The following is a 17,515-nucleotide window of genomic DNA, read 5'->3' as shown; positions in this document are numbered from 1 at the left end:
ACAGCCCATAAAGGTCCGTGTGATTACCTCCCCTAGGGGAGTGGGGAGAAAAAGACAGCATGTGCCAACCGGTCTGTATTTATGGAGTTCGGCACCAGGAAGTCAGTGTCCTACTCAGTGTCCTCGATTCTAGGCTGGTTTGGCCTTAAGATGTATGATGAATCAGAAGTAAGTCTCTATGGGCAGCGAGACTTGGTCATAAAAACGCCTTCCTCACTAGGTAGTTGCTAACCTTTTCTCCTTCAGAAGATCAAGCAATTAGGGCCTTAAGAATGCGACTCCCTCTGCCCCCTGCCCATGTGTCTGAGGAGAGAACCCAAAGAAAGGTAAGGCCCTGCTCAGAGAAAGGAAAGAAGGTGTGTGCGCGGCGGTGGGGCCTGGGGGTTGCTGAAGAGCTAGAGCACACCCAGGAGGTGGGGGGCACGGGGCCAGAGCAAACCCAGCAGAGGCGGAGTCTTGCCAGCCTCCATCTTGCTTGTGCTCGCGGTTTTGAGACCCTACAGGCAGCCACGTTGTAGGTCCGAGGCCATCGGGATCATTCGCATCGCTGAAAGAACACTCTACCCCCCAAGAACCAGAGGCTACTTTTGCTAGGTAGACACGGGCTGCTGGGGGCCATCACTTCCTTTTCTGTCCACTACACCCAGCATCCTTCCCATGAAGCCCCCTTAAAACCCATTTTGCTATATTCTTCCCCCGCCCCCCGCCAAGTAGAGCATCAGCCCCAGCACGGCTGCTAACTGGGGTGTCGCCACTATCGGATCCCAGGGCCCCCACAGTGCACCCACAGCTGCACCTCGAAACGGGTCCTGGGTTCCCGCACAGCCACGCCACCGCACTGACCTTCTCCTGGTAGAGTTTGTGGAGCCAGGCCGAACACTCGTCCTCCTCTTCGGGGACTTCTTCTAGAGGAATCCGCCTGCAAAGCAGAGAGCAGCTGGTAGGGAGGCGGCCAGCGCTGGTGCCCCAACCACGGTTCATAACAATGCTGGACATCTCCAGGCTTTACTGAGGGAGCCTGGGTCTTGTGGATGTGCGGACGGCAATTCAATTGACAGGCAGAAATTCATACCCATTTTGGGGAGATCCGGCCCAGATGCAGTGCTGGTCCCTGAAGGAAGGGCCTGCTCCAGCAGGTTCGGGGACTCAGGCGGTGTCAGCCGAGGACTCCTGTCTCTCCCTATCCTCCCTCCGGACCTCACGGAGAGGCTCCAAACACCTGGGGTTTTGCCTCTCCGAGAGAGGGCAGTATTGCCCCATTTGCCACCTGTTATAATCCGACATACACAGAGTCTACACATAGCTGATCCCACGCTGGTGCTTCTCCCCGCGGGGTAATGACTTCATACAATGGTGAATGAAGTGTCTCCCACCCAGTGACTGCTTTGGCCTCTTGGACAGTGCGGAGGCTGATGTGCTGCAAGGGTCACAACAAATAGAAGGCCGTGTATCTTGGGGAACATGGAGAAAGCAGGGGACCTGGTCAGGCCCCGTGGCCCTTTGCTCACCAGAAGTGGATGAGGTTCGAGGGTGGCTCTGGGGCCACCTGCCAAGAGCCCCCCTGAGCAAGGGGGGCGGTTCAGTGGACCACATTTCCTGTTACCCTATTGCAGATCTAGTTCTGTCTGTCCGCAGGTTGCTGGCTTTCGTGACCTCCAGGCATAGTTATTCACCCTGATGTTGTGCGCAGGAAATTCTGCGTCCCCCATGACAGCCATGGGTGGCTTCACGTCCCTCTCTGGCTCAGGACTACCTTAGTCATAAGGTACATTTTTAGGACGTATCCGTCACACTATAGCATGTTAAGAGAATGTGGGATTCCATCTTAGAGGTGGTATTGTACGGGGCTTAAGTTTTCACATGATGAAAAATCACCCCGTAAACTCCTCCACGTCCTCCCACGAATACCGACTCCTTCGCTCTTTCTGGCTCACTCTGGTTTGGAAACCAGATGTCTAACTGTGTTTCTTGAAAAAGGATAGGGAGCCTGCCTACTATTTATCTGGATAGTAGGCGTTTAAGGCCCTTTCGCTCTTTTCAAGAACTTCCTTGACATTCCTGCCCTTCCTGTTTTAATACTTTGCATTGAGGTAAAGCATGAGAAAGCCTGTACCCCTTTGAGGGGGTACCTGTGCCGTGAGGAGAAGTGTGTGCAGCGGCACAGTCTTGCCCTCAGGCCCGGAGAGCACCAGGTTCCGTGGGCCCACGTGGTATGGTTTCGGCTGTTTACACCTCATTCTTACATGCGCTCCGGAGAAGCAGTTACCTGAGAGGCGGCCTAGTGGGTACGATGATCTCGAATAGTGCTCCAGGTTTCCCCAGACACCTGGGGCCCAGCTGGCCACTGAGTGGGGCTCCTGCCAGGTGTCAATGGAGCTCAGGGGGCAAAGCCTCCTTTACTCCTGGGAGAAGGCCTCCCTCCGGAAGGTTGGTTTTCCTGCCCTCATCTGCCTTCAACTGCAGAATAAGGTAGACTGTCCGCTGTGGCATTAGGAAACAGGAATAATTAGGATGCTTCTTTCCTATTTGTAGGGGGGAGCCAAAGTCCTCTCCAGCTAGGAAGCTATTTAATTCAGGCTGTCAGTCCATCAAAACATCTCTCCTGGAAGGTCTGAGCCCTTCTTGCAGCCTTGTGGTGATGATCAGCCACTGAATTTACATCGTCCTGTGTTGTCATACTTTAGTATCTGTAAGGTCTTTTTAAAAAAGTAATCAGAATGTTCTAGAACACTTGGCTAGTTCTCCAAGAGCGGGCACGTCGGATCATCTTGGTTAGCCTTCTGGCAAGACAACCTAGTGCGAAGGAAACCAGTGCCATCCCTTAGCCCTGTCGTGCTGGGTTTTATGTGTGAGTCCCCGCTGTATTTTACTGTCTGCAGTATCTCTCAATTTTTTCCCGTTCGTCTCGATGACATTGCAGAAGACCAGGGTGAGCCCCATTCTGTAAGCTGATACAGCGGGCCAAGAGAACGGGTTTGTCTAATACCTTGTGAAATCTTTTCAATAAAATCATAATAGCTTGGGATATAACACGTAAGTAAGACACTGCTAAAATGTTCTCCATTTGTTTCCGGACCTCCCTATAAGTTAGTTATATGTGTTCTTATCTGTGTATATCTGTATGTAGCAGACACATCCTCCAAGAAAAGGGGTCAGTAAAATAATCTCTTCATACTCAGTCTCAAAATGACTCTAAAATACTATCTTCCATCTGTCCAACCTGAGCTCTATGATGAGTACGAGTTGGTCAGAGAGAACTAGAAAGTAGAGGCTTCCCTGATTACTGACATTAGCGCTGTGTGTCTTGAGTTCCTGATATAAATACAGACTGAAGTTCATTTCATTACACATGGCAGACAAGAAAACATGAAACAGACTTCCCTGGAAAGAGGTCTGTGGGCCATTTGTGATTTAATTACTTTGATGGGCGCTCTCTGTTTTGGAAAGGAAATAGAACCAACTTACCTGACATATAAATCAGCATGATATTTCTTCCCATTTAGGACCCCCAACAGTGTTGGATTTTCATTATTTCTGAAATTGAGTGTACAGTCATATACAGCTGAAACTATAAAAAAATAAAACAAATACAAAGCAGTATATAGCGTGTGAACCCAAGTTTGTTTTGTAGATACACACATTGGAAAACAATAATGAAATTTGCTAACTGGTTATCTCAGGATGGTAGGATGACTGGGTTCTTCCTCATGCTTTTCTATACCGTCCGAATGCCCTACATCGAACACACATCACCTTTTGTAGCCAGAAGAGCACACTACAACTCAGTAACTGAGAACAGAGTTATTACTGAGGTCAGAACAGTTCAAAGCAATACTGCAGTGCCCCGTCTAGAAGTTCTACAACAATATCTAGACAGGTATCAGTCATAAGATCAGTCAGTCTAGAGCATACTATCTAAGGATGCGTCTGAGTTCATGGCAGTATAACCATTTTACGAGTGTTTCTCCCCCTAGAGAAGTAACATGGCTACAAAACCAGAGTAAGATGCTGGAGACGTCTTAAGGACTTGAACTAGAGTCCATTGAAACGTGGCTAAGAAGCAAAGCATGTGTGATGTCAGTGCATCTGCCCAACAGTGAGCTGACCTGTCAGCATGGACTGCTGGGGCCACAGGGCCTGGCCCGGGCTCCGTAACTGCTCAGTGCGTGGAGGGATGCAGAATGCATGAAGGACCGTGAGTGAGCAGAAATACGGCGTGCAGACAGCAGACAGTAGGGACAGTAGAACACAAGTTTTGAAGTCGGCCTGGTGCCTGGGGGACCCTCTCTTGGACGTGCCACTCAGCCGCCCTGAACCTAGTTCCCCTGGAGAAGGGGACTCACGATGCCTTCCTCAAGGGCTTGTTGAGCTGGCCAAAGTCTGCACTTCCCACGGGGCCTGGCACGCCGTGACAATAGATTGTGAGCCCAGTACTTTATGGAGAGCTTGGCATATGTGCAGTTACTATGCATAAAGCGGGTGGATGACAGGAGGGTCCTCTCGGTCTAGTTGGGCATACGGAAGAACCAAGATTCAAAAATCAGAAAACCACTGTCCATTTTCTTCCACCTGCTGCCTGGCCGCCAGCTGGGGTCTGCAGGAGGTGTGCTGGCAGCTCGTTAGTCTTAGGTGAGGGGGGGGGGTCTCTCCTGCTGGCTCGCAGGAATGCCCGGGGGTAGCTCCCAACCCCCAGCAAGCTAGACCACCGCCCCTTCCTGTCCTGGGCCTGGAGGCTGGCTGTCTCCCTGGTGGGGGGAGGCGTCACTCTCCATGCGCAGAGTGAGGCTGGTGGAGAACAACCTCCATGTTGCATTTGGCAGGCATTATAGTAAAAGGCACTCAGGCTCTATGCGGTGTGGCCGGTGGCGTCATAGGGTCTGAGAGCAAGAATGGGTCACGGGGCTCATGTAGTTCAGTGGGTTTCCAGCCTCCTTCCTTCGGACTGGCTCTTACACAGGAGCCTGATGTATATACAACAGAAGTGGGGTTACTTTGGTCAATCAAGGACCGGGGGTGGGGGGCAGCCACAGGGGTTCCCCAGAGGACAGCCTAAAAACTAATGATTTGCACAATCCCCTCCTTTTCCAGAGGGGCAACCCCAAGAACAGTGTCTTGAAGTGATAAAATGGCCCAACGAAATCCACCTGCCTGCAAAGCCCCTGAGAAGGAGGGGAGCCCGAGAGCCCCTGCCCCCCCCTCGCCCCCCCCAGAGGGCAGCCTGGGTATGAGCCCCAGCCTCGGTGTACTAGCTGAGCCACTCAAAGTCAGTTCCTTAAATTCTCTCTGAGCCCCAACTTCCTCATCTGTATATTGGAAGTAAAACAAAGTTTCCTTCATTGGATCTGGCCCGCACACTCTGGCCATGCCAGGTGGGACGCGCTAGCCCTGGGGGCGAATCCGAAGTGCCCTCGGAGCGCTGGCCCCTATTCCGGGGCAGGGGCCACAGCCTGCCCGGCCGGGTGGCCTGGACTGCTGCGCCAGCCCGCCAAGCTCAGCCGCGGCCGGAACCCACGGGAAACCCAGACCCAGAAGCGGGGCACCCCCACCAGGGGGCGAGGGTGAGGCGAGCAGGCTCAGAGGGCGGCTCCTCCCCGAGGCCAACGTTTGACCGAATGTTAGTGTCAGGCCTCAGGCTGAGTCCTCTGCCTATTTTCTCCTGTAACCCTCTTTGCAGCTCTCAGAGTGTGGCGAGCTGCTGCGCCCAGGGTCACACAGCCGGCACTCGGGTCGGGTCTCCCGGCTCGTTCGGACCCCGCTGGGCGGTGCAGGAGGCAAGCGGCTGCGGCCTGGAAGGCCGGAAGAGGGACAGGCGACAGGCCGGCCAGCTCCGCCCGGGGTCCCTGGGGTCAGGTGGGCCAGGGGCCGCCGGGAGCTCCGTGACAGGCCGGTTCTATCTCCGGGGTGAATGCAGCGCGGACAGCTGGGAGGCCAAGCAGAGGGCGCTCAGGGCGGCAAGCTCCCGCGCGGGAGGCGGGGCTGCGGAGGACTTAGCAGGGTGGTGTCCCGGCGGGAGGCAACCTGGCTCAGCTGGGGCGGGGGGTGGACGGCGGGCGGGGCTGCAGGGCATGGCCGGGGAGGGGGGGTATCTCGGGGCACCTGCGGGGTGGGGGCCCCCCTGCGGGCGTGCTACCCGGCGGGTTCACGGCCATGGGCTCGAGCAGGCCCAGAGGAGGTGGGTTTACACGCGGCCCCGCGTGCGGGCAGCGCCGCAGGAGACCCCCTCGCCCGCCGCTCAGATGCCTTGGCTCACAAAAGGGAGAGCAGACCTGGGGGTGCGAAGACAGACGACCATATGCGGACAGAAGCTGGGTGACCGGCTGCCCGACTCCCGCCAGGGCGGCGCCTGGCCCCGGGGTGGGGGTGGGGGGCGGGACGTGGGGACACCAGTGCGACCTGGGAGCTGCCCCGAGCCCAAGGCCCGCCGCCCTCCCGGCCTCCCCCCGGCCTCCCCCGGGCCTCGTGGGGCCAGAGGAAGGTGGGTGTTTGGGAGGAGGGCGAGCTGCCCGTGAGAACGAGGAGCAAAGCTCGCGCAGCCAGACCGAAGGGCCGAGGATTTAAGATGAGACAGAGCCCTGACAAGAGACTGAAAACAAAAGCTGCTGCTTTCTGATTCTCACCCACAGGGACCCAGGGCTCAGGGCTCCAGACTCAGGGGGTCAGCGGGCACAGAGGGTAAGGTCACGGAGTTCATCAGCTGGAGGCAGCTGGGGCCAACCCATGGGCAAGAAATGCCAAACAAAGCAAAACGACGCCAAAACTCTGGGCTAAAGAGGTGTGGGGTCAGGCTGAACCCGGGGAGGGGAGGGAGGACCCAGGGGAGGGAGGACCCAAGGATTCCACAAGGTCACCACAGCCTTGCAGTTCCAGTGCTGAGCATTAGAGGGCAGTGTTTGCTAAGCGTGCGTGTGGGGCGAGTGTGAGTGCCTGTGAGCGTGTGTGTGTGTGTGTGTGTGTGTGTGTGTGTGAGAGAGAGAGAGAGAGAGAGAGAGAGAGCGCGCGAGAGCGCGCGCGAGCGCCAGCAGGCAGCAGCCTGGACCCTAGCTAACCATCCTTTGTGCTCTGTTTGCCCTCCTAGCTACCAGCCACAATCAGCTGGGGAGGGCTGCCAGGGGAGAGCTATTCAGATTGGGGTGCTGGGGTGCGGTCTCCTGCTGCAGGGCGCGGGGGATAGGGGGCTCTTCCTTACCTACATTTCTCAAACTCCTCACAGTGATGGCGAAGCCTTTGGTGCGTGGCAGCAGGTGGTACTTGAGGCTGGGCAGCCCCTTGGCTTGGGCCACCTGCATGCTGATCTGGTGCTTCTTCTCCGTGAACCGAGTGCCCTCGCAATGAATCAGGAACTGGAAGGAAAAGCACAACGGTCACACACAGCCCCCACACAGGGTCACACGCGGCCCTGGGTCACACCCATTCTGAGTCACATGTGCCATCCCCCATACACCACAGTCACATGCGGTCCCCCAGGAGCACTTATGGCCAGAGCAGGGATGGCCCCTGGCAGCTACGCCGGCCCCTGACCTCGGGGTGCAGCCCAGAGGCTGGCCTTCCCCTCTGTGCCCACAAGAGCTGTGGAGACAAAAGTTTGCCATCGGAGGATAGTAGAGAGTAGAGGAGTGAGTGTATGTGTGTGTGAGTCTGTATGTGTGTGTGTGAGCATGAGAAGAGCATCTGAATGTGAGTGTGACAAGAATAGCCTTGTGTGTGTGACGAGAGCATCCTGGTGTGTGTGTGACAAGAGCATCCTGGTGTGTGTGTGACGAGAGCATCCTGAGTGTGTGTGTGACGAGAGCATCCTGGTGTGTGTGTGACGAGAGCATCCTGGTGTGTGTGTGACGAGAGCATCCTGGTGTGTGTGTGACGAGAGCATCCTGGTGTGTGTGTGACAAGAACATCCTGGTGTGTGTGTGACGAGAGCATCCTGAGTGTGTGTGTGACGAGAGCATCCTGGTGTGTGTGTGACGAGAGCATCCTGGTGTGTGTGTGACGAGAACATCCTGGTGTGTGTGTGACGAGAGCATCCTGAGTGTGTGTGTGACGAGAGCATCCTGGTGTGTGTGTGACGAGAGCATCCTGAGTGTGTGTGTGACGAGAGCATCCTGGTGTATGTGACGAGAGCATCCTGAGTGTGTGTGTGACGAGAGCATCCTGAGTGTGTGTGTGTGACGAGAGCATCCTGAGTGTGTGTGTGTGACGAGAGCATCCTGGTGTGTGTGTGACGAGAGCATCCTGAGTGTGTGTGTGACGAGAGCATCCTGGTGTGTGTGTGACGAGAGCATCCTGAGTGTGTGTGTGACGAGAGCATCCTGGTGTGTGTGTGACGAGAGCATCCTGGTGTGTGTGTGACGAGAGCATCCTGAGTGTGTGTGTGACGAGAGCATCCTGGTGTGTGTGTGACGAGAGCATCCTGGTGTGTGTGTGACGAGAGCATCCTGAGTGTGTGTGTGACGAGAGCATCGTGGTGTGTGTGTGACGAGAGTATCCTGGTGTGTGTGTGACGAGAGCATCCTGAGTGTGTGTGTGACGAGAGCATCCTGGTGTGTGTGACGAGAGCATCCTGGTGTGTGTGTGACGAGAGCATCCTGGTGTGTGTGTGACGAGAGCATCCTGGTGTGTGTGTGACAAGAGTGCTCTTGAGGATTTATTTCTGCACCCGTTAGTTCAAACAGGAGGACCGGGTGGCGTGTGACAGTGGGGCCGGCCAGCCGGGCAGGTTGGCAGGACAGGCGTGAGGCATGTCAGGCTGCTCATGTGGCAGTGCTTTGGGGCTGGGGGCGTGGCTGCTCGGGGTCTGACGTACAAAATACTTCTCGGGGTAATCCCGGAGGCGCAGTAAGCTCTTTGAGACAGTCTTGCGGTCTTGTTCCCACTTGCGTGTGCAGAAGACCATCTCTGTGAAGTACCACATCCAGCCAATGATCGGGACGTAGGCCAGCTCCTTCTTGGCCAGGACTTTGGAGCCCTGAAACAGAGATGGGGGCCCAGGGTCACTTACAGAGATGTTACTAGAAAAAGAGGAGCGGAAATTCTCTCCAAAGGCCTAAGGGGATGGTTCCAGAGCACAAGGAAGCAAGAAGCCACTGACCCTGGAGCCTCCGCACCGGTCAGCCAGAGGCCAGGGTTGTGCTAACTCTGCGTGGTGGGGGGTGGGGAGGGGTTCTTCGTGGGGGTGGGCAGGCATCTGGGCGGCGTCCAGAACAATGAGGGACGTTTAAGGGTCTCAGGGATGCTCAGGTCATTTTCCAAGCTGGTCAGGCAGTTATAACACCAAACTCTTTCTGTAGATCTCACTCAGTCCTCGGTCAAACGTAGTTCTGCCAGCAAGGCAGACATTATTCTCCTTTCACAGACTAGGAAATGGGGTCTGGAGGGTTCCCTGGGTCACAGGGCTGCACAGCGGGGGAGCCTGGAGTTGAGCTCGGGCCACCAGATCATGTTGGGGCTGTTCACCCATCCCCTCCCTGGCTCATCTCTAAGGCTGGCAGTGGGGCTGGACGCCCGCCTGAGACTGCCCGAGGCTGGCTCAAGATGCAGGGACTTGGCCCACCAACAGGCTGGCCCCTGGGGCTGCTCGGCATTGGCCCCTACCCAGCTGGGCCAGGCTCCACGGCCTGCGCCGGCCTGGAGAAGACCAGGGATCCGGGGCACTGGGGAGGCGGGGGGGGCAGGAGAGACCCAAAAACTGCTTTTCATCTAGTGGGTTGGGCTCTATATTTTTCACCCTGAATTTTGGAATTGGCCAAGATACTCTCTGAGATGGCTGTCATTGGTCGACGGTGCAGGTGACAGGGGCAGTGATCTGGACCGTCAGGCAAGCTTAGCTGATGCTCTTGGCGACAACTGTCTAAGTTAGGCCCTGAACCTAGGAGGCCTGTCGCGTCCGCAGCAACGACGCAGCTGCAGCTCGGTGAAGAGCGACGGGCCGCACCCCTAGCCACCTGCACGACTGCGCGGAATGGAGAAAGGCATGAATGACCGCTTGCTCCCTTTATGTTAAAAAACCCCAACAATAAACATCTTCCGCCGCGCTGGGAAAGACAAAGCAAAGACACCTTTCAGGTTTAGTGTCTCCGTGTTTTGATGGGTTTTGTTTCTGTTATTCCCACAGACCCAGCAAATTCTCTCTCGAAGAGAACCAAGCCATCAAATCCGGGGCCTGACCCCAGAGGACCTGGAGGCCAGTCCCCGTGGGTTCGAGACCTCGCCGTACCTGGGGGGAGGGCTTCCTGCGTGCCAGGCACAGGCGATGCACGTATATAAATTCTATTCCATTTGAAATCAAAAGGACTAGATACCCCCGTTTTATAGATAATCAAACCGAAGCTCGGAGATGTTAAGTAACTTGCCCAGAATCACGGAGCTGACAGCTGGGGAAGCGGAGACTTTCGGCCAGGTGGCCTGCCGCAGGGCACAGTCCATGAGAAACGTTCACGCCTACCAAGGCATGGGGCCAGACATGGAGGGCCGCCTACCCAACAGCCACTGTCCCCTCCTCTTTCTCTTGCAGCCTGTGTTCCATTCCAAAGGCAACATGCTCGGGCTCTGGGGGGTAACCGTGAGCGACGTCAACCCAGCCTGGGGTCCCCCGGGCCCCTTAGCCTAGTGTGGGCCTCTGACCCAGTTCTGCTGAGATGGCTCAGGGGTCTGCTAGGGTGCACGGGTTCTGGGGCTTCTGGGAAGATTTTGCTCCACGACAAAAAGAGAGACGGCCAGGAGGCCCGGCCATTTTTTTCTGCCATGAACATGGTTGCTGAGTGTGTCACGGCTTTGACATCACCCTGAGACAACAGGCTAGAAATGCTGAGGCCACTGGAGCCACCGCGCCAACCCGGGAGGTATCTGGCTACACTATCATCTGAGGAACAGAATGTTTTCATGGCCCAAGCCCCGGGGTCAGGGTTTCTGTCCATCTTGAGCTGACGAAGGCCTGTGACAGAGCATCAATCACTTCACTCCTAGAAAACTTTTTGCTTTTCAACATGGTGTTACTTTAAATCCTCAAAGCATGAACTAATTATTCTGACTGGTGCTTTCTTGTGCTAAGTGAGAAGGCAGTGCCTGTCACTCAGAACACAAAACCAAACTGCCTGGGGCATCACCACTCTGCCCATAGGAGCCATTGAAAAGCCTATCAGCGTGTGTCCATGCAGGAGGCCCCTTCGGCCTTCCCTCAACCCCCTCCTCTTGTCAGCAGGGATGTCCTCATGCTCTCTGCTTCTGAGCCTCAGTTAACTCCTTACTCACGGCTTGTGAGATGAAAACAAGATAGAAAATCCTCACCAATGATCTCAATTTACCTTCTCAGTAGGTTAGGACTATGTATAAAAATTACATATATATTCCTGAACTCATTCCAAAAATACTTTGCGGCAACATGAAGGGATTCTAAAAGATGATCTGTTCTATAACCAAGAAGGGAATCATAAACTGTAAGGTAGCAGCCACTGGGTCTAGGAAGGTGAGTGGCCCCGTGCGGTCAATCCCAGCTGTCTGGTGGGGAAAGTACTCTCATGGGTATTTCCTATTAATGGAACCATCCCACCAGACCCACATGGGTCTTAGTGGTTGGCTTTTGATAACCTAATGCTAAGAGGAAATGGAACTTTGACAGTGATGTGGGATCTATGTGTAGACCAAAGAGATGAGCTCAAGAGCCTACATGTCCATCGCTGTCTTACTGTGTTGGACGGAGCGCTGCAAATCATCTAAATGCCCCTCAGGAGAAGAGCTCAATGAATTAGAGTACATACGACAGACCGTGCATGCAGTACACAATGTGATACTACAGAGCAGTTACTGTAGCCTGTGAGCCAAAGCAGCTCCACCACCTGTTTTTATAAATAAAGTTTTATTGGAACACAGCCACTCTCTTTCGGGTACACACTGCCGATGGTTACTTTTACGCTGCAACAGCTGAGCTGAATAGTTGTGACCGAAGCAATATGGCCCACAAAGCTGAAAATATTCCCTATCCTGCCAGTGACAAAGTTTGTCAACCTTTGATTTAGAGCCACTAAAATTTGTTTCCTACAAATATTTAATAGCTGGGGAAATGCTTATTATATAAAACTAAATTTTTAAAAGGTCTGGAATCAAAGCTGAGTCTAGAGTCTGATTATGACTACATGAAGAAAGAAAAACAGGAAAAAGCAGCTCTGGGTGAGTGGTCAAATAAGAAGCAATTTTTTTTTTAATTTTATTAGATTTTCCTGTTTTTTATCAACAAAATATTTTGCAGCGTTCCTCTAACAATGCCCCTTTTAAGAAGTAGTTGACAGCACATTTCAACCATTTGCTTCTGGAACATGAGTAAGACTGGATCAAAACAGCCTATTTGATGATGATGATCAAAAGGAACAGAGGAGATATTTCTGTTTTTATGTTGAATTAATACATCTTTCAACTTTAAAGTTCTGGATGTTATCATTAGGCCTAGACCTTGATGTTGACTATGTTTATTTGATATAAGAAATGTTTTAAAATATTAAGGTAGAAACTTTTGCCTTTCAAATAAAAGATACTTTACTTGATATCTTTTCCTCAGCAAGGATAACAGGATTTGGAAAGCCTTGAAATCAGTCCTGATTTTGATCAGGCTCTACCACGGCCCAGCTGTGTGACTTTGGTCTAGAGACTTAACCCTCCCGAGCCTCAATTTTCCCAGCTGTACTATGAGGAAAGGAATACTTACCTCAAAGTGTTGCTGTAAAGATTTAATAACATATGGGAACATACACAAAAGTGTGGAGTTGGGAACCTGACAGCAGGTGTTCAATAACGTGTAGCTATTATTACTACCACAGAGTAAGCACAGGGGCTAAATGTCCCTTTCAATTCAGCCCATTTCCTAAACCATGCTTTAGCATATGGTGATAACAAAGGTTTGCAGGTATTCCAGCACTGCCTGACAGGCAGTGTGCTGAGAGATTTACAGCAGTTCACTCACTTAAGACCAACAGACTAGAAACTTACTACTCAAATATGCTTACAGTCCTCCAGGAAACTCAATCTGCCATCAATATCATGACCCTTCCAGGCCAAGTAAGGGTTTCTATATGTGGATGGTAATGTCTTCAGGAAAGAATGTATAAAAACAGTTATCAATTTCATTTATTCTGGATTTATTTTGAGGGTAGATCTGAGAGGACTGACTACAGGCCCATCTAGACATTGGCATGTCTGGAAAATAAAAAATGTTCATAGGAAATGCAACTTCCTATGAGGAATCCACAACGGCAAGGACCTGGCCATTGCTGGTAGTTGTTGGGAGTTGCTGACATGGTATCACATTCTACAGTTAAAAGTTTATAAAACTTTTGAGTGTGTGTGTGTGTGTGTGTGTGTGTGTGTCAGGTATGTGTGTGTGAGGTATGTGTGTGTGAGAGCTAGTATCTGTGGAGAGTGTGTATGTGTGTGTGATTGTGTGAGAAAGTGTCTATGAGAGAATTTTATGTGTAGAAAGTGTGTGATTGAGTGTGTATGAGTGTGTGTGTGAGAGGGAGTGTGTGTGATAGACTGTGTGTGTGAGAGTATGTGTGTATGTGTGTGAGAGAATGAGTATGTGAGAGAGAGTGTGTGGGAGAGAGACCATATGTGTGTAAAAAGAGAGACTGTGAGTGTGAAAGAGGGTGAGTGTGTATGTGAGAGGGTGTCTGTGCATGAAAGAGACTGTGTGTGTGGAGAGAGTTTGTGTGAGAGACTGTGAGAGTGAGTGTGTATGTGTGAGACTGTGTGTGTAGACAGACTTGAGAGTGTGTATGTGAGAGTGTTTGTGTGAGAGAAAGGGTGTGTGTGGAGAGAGTGTATGAGAGACTGTGTGTGGCGAGAGAAGGTGTGTATGTGTAGAGGGTGTGTGTATGAGAGAGAAAGGGTGTGTGTGTGTGTGTGTGTGTAAGAGAGCGAGGGAGAGAGCTATCTTACCACAGTTACCTGATCAATCTAACTGAGCAGCCCATAACCATAGTTGGGACCACGCAGTTGCTCAGGGAGACAGCAAACCCCATGAACCCTCCAACACCCCATGAACCCCTTCAGCACCTCCAACCAACTGGTCAACCCCTGTGCAGAGACCACATGTACTAATAGTGCTAAAAGAACTGCTTTGAAGATGCGCTGAGATCCAGTACATTGCAACCTTGAGATTATGTGGCTCTCCCCTCACTTGGCCTTTGTGATGAAAAATGAACAGAATCAGGACTTTCTAGTTAAGGTTTTTCTCCAACATGGCCACCTGCCAGCTGATCAAATGAAAATGTTTAGTGTTGAGGCTGGGTTTGTAGGACGGTTGGAACGGGGAGGGCATCCTGTTCAGCCACCTTTCGGTGATTCCCCCACCTCCTCTGACCACTCCATAGGCGCTGACAGAAAACACAATTGGGTTCTAACATTGGTCAGTAGGTTGGCCCCTTGTCAACATGCTGCTTGCACGAATATCTTTCTGGCCTCCAAACACATGGCCATTCCTCAAGGTTTACCAGTACGGTCACAGTTAGTCATTTGGATTCACCCAAGGTCATTTATTTCTACTAAATATAAAATACCTGAATGGGATCTCTTAAGTGGAACTCTGAAAGCAGACTAAAACATCCACACTTTAACCCTCTGAAATTTTTTCTCGTCTATGAGCTAAGCCCCATCACTGTAGAGGACTAGCAAGTCAGCCAACAGCTCAGCCTCTGTTATTGATGTGTGATATTGTGAACTTTAACGGCAAGACTGTTCTGTCCATGCAACAAGTGTTTGTTAAATACCTCCTTTTTATGTATTTTTTTAAAGATTTTATTTATTTATTTGACAGAGAGAGACACAGCGAGAGAAGGAACACAAGCAGGGGGAGTGGGAGGGGGGAAGCAGGCTTCCCGCCGAGCAGGGAGCCCGATGCGGGGCTCAATCCCCGGAGCCTGGGACCATGACCTGAGCGGAAGGCAGACGCTTAACGACTGAGGCACCCAGGCGCCCCTGTTAAATACCTCCTTTGTGCCAGGCACTGGGCCAGGTGGGGACACCAAAGGGAAGGTGATTATCCGTGGCCTCGAGATGCACAGTCTAGTGGGAAGAGAGAAACAGAAAGCTACCAATGTCTGTGTTACTTCGGCCACTGAACTCTGTAAGTTGTTGAACTGACATGCTCTCTGGCAAACGAGGTGGGGTACAAGCCTGGACAAGATGGGGCTGCAATGTGTCTCTGAAATGTAAGTCCCTTACCACAGTAAAAGGCAGGAGATAAGACTGGAGCTCAAAAAAAAATCACGCATCAGGCGCATGCGCACATGTCAAAAGGTGAGACTCTATTTGTGCCAGTGAGAGTAACATATATGTGGCCTAAATCTGCGTATACACATCCTTTCTCTTGCTGTCTGTCTCCCTTCTCTAATGATAAAAAAGAAAATGCTGGGGCCTTACACTACCAGAAAAATCTCAAGAGAGTCGGAAAACAAAATGAACACTGTGCCACAATTAGTCGCAGCCACTGGGGAAACGCATGAAACAAACATGAAACAAAAGCACTCTCTGAGACTTCATCTCTCTTTGACTGCAAATAAATGTGTATCATTTATCCAGGTGGAGTAGAGCGCTCCCAGCTCCCGGACTCTCGATAGCCTCTTCCCCCCACCCAAGTCTCTGTCCCTCCCCTGACCAAAACCCGCAACTCTGAAGGTCTGCTGAGGCTTGTGTGAAGAGGAGGGAGGAAGCCCGATGTATTGCCGCTTTAAGCAAGTCTGGATTTACAATCTGTTGGTGTAATCCAGCCCTGGCTTGTTAAAAGACATTGCCAGAGGATCCTGCTTAATAAAAAAGAAGACCGGGGCACGGGGTGGCTCAGTGGGTAAGCATCCGACTTGATGTCGGCTCCGGTGGTGATTGGGCTCGGCGCCCCGGGATGGAGCCCCACGGTGGGCGGGAGTCCGCTTGTCCCTTTCCCTCTGCTCCTTCTTGCACTCTCTCCCTCTCGCAAATAAATAAACAAAATTTTTAAAAAGATTAAAAAGAACTTGGTGTGTCTAACTCAGCACTACACTTTTCAAAACAAACTGTACACTAACATTTCCAGGGACGTATTGAGTTATGAACTCAAGGTGCATCTCTACTTCCGTTGAGCTACTGATCTCTTTCCTTGGCCGGTGCTGCACCTGGCTGCCTGAGTTGTAAGGGACCTCACCTCCTCCCCATTCTCTCGGCTTCCTTACCTGGGTAATAGCGGGTCCCAGCAGGCCTGGCCCAGCGGGTGAATACTTGGGAGGCCCACAGTGGTGTCCCCTCCCCGCCAACTCTTGGTGCAGTGGGTGGTGCCGGAGTACAATATGGATGACGTTGATTAAGCCATTGAGGGTGGGGTGGGCGAGCATGTTTCCCACAACACCCATATGGTGCTGGCATTGAGGGTGATGCAAACCCACCTAATGGAGATGATGAACCAGAGCTGCAGGTATATCTGATGGAAAAGAAAACATAAGACACTTCTCCACATCTAGGGACGCCTGGGTGGCTCAGTTGGTGAAGTGTCTGCCTTGGGCTCAGGGCGTGACCCTGGAGTCCTGGGATCGAGCCCCATGTCAGGCTCCCTGCTCAGCGGGGAGTCTGCTTCTCCCTCTGCCTCTGCCGCCCCTCCCCGTCCATGCTCGTTCTCTCTCTCTCTCTCTCTCGAATAAATAAATAAAATCTTTAAAAAAAGAAAAGCAGTTCTCCACATCTAAAAACTCATCTCTCTGTGGCCAATGGGAACTTGACAAACGTGTATGAAGAAACCTCGATAGCGCGAATACAAGCACACTTTGCATTGCATAAAAATGATGGGGGATGTCAGTCGCATGGGGATCTAGCACCGCTTAAATCCCACTTAGTAAAACATTTGCTCTCTCTTGTCTTCCATACCTTATCCTATTTTTCATAATAAGAAAACACTCAGTGCAGGGGAACTAATTAGGGTCAAGGAAACTAAGCATTATCGCATGCCTACTTTGTGTAAGGCACTTGAACTAGGTATTTTCTTATATTCATTAAACAAGCACATATATTCAGTAAGCCCTATATATTTACTAAGCCCTTACAACATCATGAAATGGGAATTATTAACTGAGGTTCAGAAAAGTCAGATAACCTTCCCAAGGTCACACAAATGCAGGAGCCAGGGTTCAAGTCCGCATCTGTGGGACTCTTAAGACATCGGGTTTTTTTTTTTTTTTTTTTTGGCCTGCACATCTCTCTCTCTCCTGCCACCCTTAGGAGAGAATTGTTCTGGAGTTAAGTAGAAGGGAAAAGAAAGAATTGCTCTTGATATCTGACCCAGAACGCATAGATTCACCCTTCCGACCATCCGCATTGCTGCTAAGTTTTACATGTTCAAAAACAAGACAGAGGAAACCCACCATTTGGGGGGATGTTATAACTGAGGGAGGTTTATAGGAAATCACATTCGTGTAGACTTTCTAAACAACTCTGCACTGACATTTTTCCTGCAGAAAACCTTTAGAGAGAAAATGATCCTTTCACAATCAAACTTGAAGAAATGCTGGTTTTC

The 17,515-nt window shown here is 51.7% G+C and overlaps 1 protein-coding gene across 4 annotated transcripts in view; it reads right to left on the bottom strand.

Annotated features, from left to right (window-relative positions):
* The window catches only part of AGPAT4 (1-acylglycerol-3-phosphate O-acyltransferase 4), a 120,892-nt gene that overhangs the window by 7,817 nt on the left and 95,560 nt on the right, over positions 1-17,515 (bottom strand). For all 4 annotated transcript variants that reach the window (XM_027601192.1, XM_027601191.1, XM_027601193.1 and 1 more), the window contains 4 exons: positions 8,798-8,959; positions 7,187-7,340; positions 3,466-3,568; positions 844-919 (listed from right to left, as the gene is read on the bottom strand). In XM_027601192.1, coding sequence (XP_027456993.1) covers positions 844-919; positions 3,466-3,568; positions 7,187-7,340; positions 8,798-8,959 — 495 coding nt within the window. The remainder of the gene's footprint in view (positions 1-843; positions 920-3,465; positions 3,569-7,186; positions 7,341-8,797; positions 8,960-17,515) is intronic.

Source organism: Zalophus californianus, chromosome 7, assembly GCF_009762305.2.
Source record: "Zalophus californianus isolate mZalCal1 chromosome 7, mZalCal1.pri.v2, whole genome shotgun sequence".
Classification (NCBI taxonomy): Eukaryota; Metazoa; Chordata; class Mammalia; order Carnivora; family Otariidae; genus Zalophus; species Zalophus californianus.
Note: the sequence above shows the minus strand (reverse complement) of the source record. Positions and strands in the feature narration are given on the sequence as shown.